Raw genomic sequence first — 6,188 nt, 5'->3', positions numbered from 1 at the left:
AGAAACTAAACCCCTTAACTAAACCGTTTAAAGAGTACCTAAACCCCTTAACTAAACCCCTTAAAGAGTACCTAAACCCCTTAACTAAACCCCTTAAATAGTAACTAAACTTAACCTCTTCAAGAGTAATTAACCCATTAAAGACTAAATAAACCCCTTGAAGAGTAACTTAATCTCTTAAAGAGTAACTATACCCTTTAACTCATTGAGTGCCAAAGACGTCTATAGACGTGAATTGTGTTTTTCGGCTGGGGTTGCTAGGAGACAGTGTGACAAAGCTCTCAGGTGAATATCTAATTTGTACAATGACGTAGTGATCAACAGGTGGCAGCAGAGCACCTTTGGATGAGAGATCACCCATGATGAGCAGAGCTCAGAGGGAGAGGAAATGAGTTCATGAGACAGAAAATGGTTCTACAGAGTTGATGCTGAAGTTTCCACCATCTCACTACAGTTCACACTAGAGCAGAGCATGTGTGGAACTAAGTAGACTATGGACAGTGTAGTGATGGTGAGAGAAAACCATCAAAAAAACAGGATGTGTGTGGAGAATGACGGGGGAGAGACTTGGAGGAACGCCAAAATACAGTAAGAAATCCATTCAACTCTGACATAGATAGTAAAATAATAATGTCACCAAAAACCTGGTCTCAGTGTTTTTGTATTTTTATAGAAGGAAACTAATGTTGAGCTGTCACTAAAACAAAAAACATGTTTTAAAGTCATTAATAGATTTCTTCAGAAAAAGACATTTTTCTCAGCTTTTTATCACAAACTGGTGATTTGTGTGAAACTTTCCTTTATTCAACTGATGATTACAGAAGAACTAAATAAACTAAAATATTTTTTCTGATGAATTTAGAGACTTTAATCTTTCAGAATCTGGTTTCAGTATTTAGATACTCCGAATGCTCTAAAACGGCTGGCACTGAATGGGTTAAAGACTAACTAAACCCTCTGTTGGACTGCCATGAGGGGGGAAATTAAAAAATGCCTTGATTATGGGCGTGGCTCCACTCCAGATACAGTAAGACAGCCCACTTAGACAGAGCTCTGTCTGCGCGCACACACACACACACACACACACACACACACACACACACACACACACACACACACACACACACACACACACACACACACACACACACACACACACACACACACACACACACACACAACAAGGTAAAGTTGGTGACACACAAGAATCCAAAGAATCCATTTCGGCCAATAGCAAAATTAAATTGTAATAGCAGCGTTCAACCATATGAGGCCAGTAAATCTGACATTTTACAACTAAATACATAAAATTAAAACACTTTCACTAAAATGTTAAAAGTTGGACTAGGATTAATAAAACAAACACTACTTAATACTCAAATAAATACGTATTCAGCAGAACAAAGTGGGTTTGTATAATGGTGGAAGGAGTGAGTGGTTCTATGTATTTAGGATCTGTCTGAGGTTAAGCCCAGTACGATCTTATCCCACAGACCAAGGCCAGTGCATCCATGACCAATGTGTACGCCAGAGCCACTTCTGTGCCGCCCCCTCCCACCGCATTCACAGGCATAGTAGGGCACGACCCGCACCAGAAGACCCCCACCAAAACAGCCCAGCCAGCAAGACCCCCACACCCGCCCCCAGCCCATAAAACAGCCACCGTCCGGCAGGGCCGTTAAGCCCCAGATGGCACAAGGACAGCAGCCCAGGCCCCGCCCATCAGACACAACAAGCACCAGTATAAACCAGTAGACTGTTATTGTACAAAATATTCTGCTGGTCTTTCAAAAATAGTCAAAATGCTCTAAAACAGCTGGCACTGAATGAGTTAAACACCAGTAACACAAATATTTATTAACCAATCACATCCCACTGACTGTAATCAAACACTTTTATTTTGAAGGGCATTTTAGACTGTAGCTGCTGATTTTCAAAGTAAAAATCCAAGTGTTCAGCTGAGACTCTGAAACTTCTCCCTCAGGTTCCTCACCATACTCTGCTTTCTGAGCCTGTTCTCCTCTGAGTCCTCGTACACCCGGCACCGTTCCATCACCGCTTTGAGGGAGATCTTCTCCCTGCTGGTCGGGGAGCGGATCTGTATGTAGGAGTCCTCCCCCCCTGCTCCTCTGGGGTCCTCCGAGAGCTCTGGGACCTTCTCCAGGACCAGGATCCTGTGTTTGGAGTCAGTGAGTAACGGAGCTTCAGCAGCGACTCTGAAACCCACAAAGTTCTCCTGCAGGACGCGGCCCTGAGTCGTGCTCAGGTCGGGGGCCACAGAGACGCAGGGGCGGTGCAGCATTTGGGGCGGGGCCAGTTCAGAGGAGGGTCTCTGGTCATTGGTTTCCTGCATCAACCCACGGGTTCTACACTCATCGTACCTGGACCGCAGCTCTCTGACGTCAGGCCACTCAAAGGCCTCCACAGATGAAGCGGCGTGACCACGTGCGTGTGTCGGGGAAAGCTGCGGCAGCTGCAGAGTGACTTCCTGCACCGAGCTCACACTCTGGTGGTTCTCTGAGCTGCTGGTTCTGATCTGCTGACTGAAGCGACGAGCCAGACTCAGCACCGTCCTCTGGGCCCCACCCACATCAGCGTCTGATAGAACCGCAGGGAGGAGAACTTCAGGTTCCTCCTGAGAGCTCCATGAGTTCTTCACCATCTGGGAGAAAGTTCTGTCTGTGGTTCTGTCAGTGGTTTTGTCTCTGGTTCTGTCTCTGGCTCTGTCCTGATGGTTCTGGTTCTGAGGAACCGTGCAGGCATTCTTTCTGGTCTCCATCTCCTTCCAGATCTTCATGATGTCAGAGGAAGTCGAGGACACTTGCTCAGAGCTGGACTCTAGGTTCTCGTCCAGTCCGGGCTCGGTACAGGGTTCTTCTGGGGGTTCCTGAGGGTTCCTGGTGAAGCGGCTGACGGAGTCACGAACTAGCCCATCGGGGATGAAGGTCAGACTCCTTCTGCGCCGCAGCGTGAATGTTTCATCCTGATTGGCTGCGTTTTCGTAGTAGGCTTTGATCCTACCGATCAACAGCTGGTCCTGCTCTGTTAGGGTGAAGCCCCTCCCAATTTGCTCTGATTGGTCGTCAAGAAGAGACAGCGGTGACCACGGGGGGGCACTAACCGAGGAGCTCCTGCGGAGTCGAGGCGTCCGATTGGCTGGGTCAGCGCAGCTGGGTAACTGCGGCAATACACCATTAGAGGCCACGCCCCCTGGCTTCACCCTGCCCTCTGAGGCCACGCCCCCTCGCCGGGCGCTCCCGTGCAGAGCGATGTCTCTAGCTCGGTCTAGCACAGAGGACGGTAGGATGCTGTGGCCGCTCCCATCCCCGTCCTCGTCCTCTGACGACTCGGCGCTGCTCAGAACCACCAACGGTTCGTGGTCTGGGTTCAGGTCCTCTGCAGGTCCACAGGGTCCTGCTGGTTTCACCTTGTCTGTCATGGCGTACTGGGCTCTCTGTGGTTCCACCCCCTCTGGCTCTGCTTTCTGCACACAGGAAGTCAGGGTCACCAACAAACATGGTGACGCTGGTTGTCTATGCTCCGCCTTGTTTCCAACCTGAGGGGACATGGCTCGCTCTGCGTGAAATAAAGAGAAGAAGAAGAAACCAAAGTGATGTGATTGGTCAGAGAACAGCAGTGTGATGATAGAGGGTGTACCTGCAGAAGGCTCTCGTCTCTGATTGGACGACTCTGAGAAGGAAACACAGTGAGTGTTTGTCTTAGATAATCAATCATTAATCCAAAATAATCAATGACTAATTGTTACCTATCCTCCGGTTGAAAGGTGGGAGGTTTGAATCCTGTGGTGCTTTTTTCTTCCGCTGAGGACTGAAGTGATACCTCAGAGGGTCTGTAAACAAACAAATACATCAACAAAAAATAAACAAAAAACATAAATAAATAAGCAAACAAACAAAAACATGAATAAACAAATAAACAAATGAAACATAAATAACCAAAAAAACAGGTTGTTTACAAACAGATGTTTTAAACTTACAGACAGAATCCATCTCCAGGATCGCTTCCTTCGCCTGAAAGAGAAACCGCTTCAAAAATCAGACCACCATAAACCAGTATATAACCAGTATAAACCAGTATATAACCAGTATAAACCAGTATATAACCAGTATAAACCAGTATAAACCAGTATAAACCAGTATATAACCAGTATATAACCAGTATAAAACCAGTATATAACCAGTATAGACCAGTATATAACCAGTATATAACCAGTATATAGCCAGTATATAACCAGTATAAACCAGTATATAACCAGTATAAAACCAGTATAAACCAGTATATAACCAGTATAAAACCAGTATATAACCAGTATAAACCAGTATAAACCAGTATATAATCAGTATAAACCAGTATAGACCAGTATAAACCAGTATATAACCAGTATAAACCAGTATAGACCAGTATAAACCAGTATAAACCAGTATAGACCAGTATATAACCAGTATAAACCAGTATAAACCAGTATATAATCAGTATAAACCAGTATATAACCAGTATATAATCAGTATAAACCAGTATAGACCAGTATAAACCAGTATATAACCAGTATAGACCAGTATAAACCAGTATAAACCAGTATAGACCAGTATATAACCAGTATAAACCAGTATAAAACCAGTATATAACCAGTATAAACCAGTATAAACCAGTATATAATCAGTATAAACCAGTATAGACCAGTATAAACCAGTATAAACCAGTATAGACCAGTATATAACCAGTATATAACCAGTATATAACAGTATAAACCAGTATATAACCAGTATAAAACCAGTATATAACCAGTATAAACCAGTATAAACCAGTATATAACCAGTATAAACCAGTATATAACCAGTATAAACCAGTATATAACCAGTATAAACCAGTATATAACCAGTATAAACCAGTATAGACCAGTATAAACCAGTATATAACCAGTATATAACCAGTATATAACCAGTATAAAACCAGTATATAACCAGTATAGACCAGTATAAACCAGTATAAACCAGTATATAACCAGTATAAACCAGTATAAAACCAGTATAAACCAGTATATAACCAGTATAAACCGGTATATAACCAGTATATAACCAGTATAAATATCAATTTATAACCAGTATAAATACTGGTTTACATACTGTTTTTTGTAGTTCATATACTGGTTGATATATTGGTTTATATAATGTGTTGGGAACGTTACTTTAAAAAAGTAATTAGTTATAATTAATCACTACTTCTTGTAAAAAGTAATTGAGTTAGTAATTGAATTACTCTATAATAAAAATAACTCATTACTAAGTAAAGTAACTATTTGCGTTACTGTTAAAAAAAAGTTGCTTTATGTCAAATATATCATATATTTTTAGATGTGTGTCGTTGTGAGGTGTTACATTAAATTATAGTTGTTTACAACAGATGTGGACAAAGTCTTCACTCCTGGATATAATGAACACTTCACATGTACGTTCTTGTTTTTATCATAATTAATATAAAATAGTGTTTGTATCGTTACCTTAAAAATAACAACTTTTCATCAGATTGTTCCACGCTCACCATCTCTGCTGAGTCATCACATCTGGTGTGTGTGTGTGTGTGTGTGTGTGTGTGTGTGTGTGTGTGTGTGTGTGCTGGCACTCCTCCTTAGCCAATCATAATCTCTCACCTTGTTTCTAACCCACCTCCTCACTACAGCTCAGTATGAATCCAGGGATATTTTCAGATCAGTTTATTCAATCAATGCATGTAACGCACCACATTTAACGTTCACGTTAACGATAACGGTGTTGTAACGGTGTAAAAAATTACCCCGTTACTAAAAACAAACGCTGTTACATACTGGTTGATATACTGCTTTATACTAGTTTATATACTGGTTTATACTAGTTTATATACTGGTTTATACTAGTTTATATACTGGTTTATACTGGTTTATACTAGTTTATATACTGGTTTATACTGGTTTATACTAGTTTATATACTGGTTTATACTAGTTTATATACTGGTTTATACTGGTTTATACTAGTTTATATACTGGTTTATACTAGTTTATATACTGGTTTATACTGGTTTATACTAGTTTATACTGGTTTATATACTGGTTTATACTAGTTTATACTGGTTTATATACTGGTTTATACTAGTTTATATACTGGTTTATACTGGTTTATACTGGTTTATACTG

The 6,188-nt window shown here is 41.4% G+C and overlaps 1 protein-coding gene across 1 annotated transcript in view; it reads right to left on the bottom strand.

Annotated features, from left to right (window-relative positions):
- Positions 1-1,880: 1,880 nt before the first annotated feature.
- The window catches only part of LOC114458187 (pleckstrin homology domain-containing family G member 3-like), a 36,718-nt gene continuing 32,410 nt past the window's right edge, over positions 1,881-6,188 (bottom strand). The window contains 5 exon segments of the mRNA XM_028440497.1: positions 1,881-3,484; positions 3,557-3,576; positions 3,658-3,690; positions 3,767-3,850; positions 3,998-4,031. Coding sequence (XP_028296298.1) covers positions 1,955-3,484; positions 3,557-3,576; positions 3,658-3,690; positions 3,767-3,850; positions 3,998-4,031 — 1,701 coding nt within the window. The 3' untranslated portion in view covers positions 1,881-1,954.

This window comes from Gouania willdenowi, assembly GCF_900634775.1.
Source record: "Gouania willdenowi chromosome 24 unlocalized genomic scaffold, fGouWil2.1 scaffold_320_arrow_ctg1, whole genome shotgun sequence".
Taxonomy (NCBI): domain Eukaryota; kingdom Metazoa; phylum Chordata; class Actinopteri; order Blenniiformes; family Gobiesocidae; genus Gouania; species Gouania willdenowi.
Note: the sequence above shows the minus strand (reverse complement) of the source record. Positions and strands in the feature narration are given on the sequence as shown.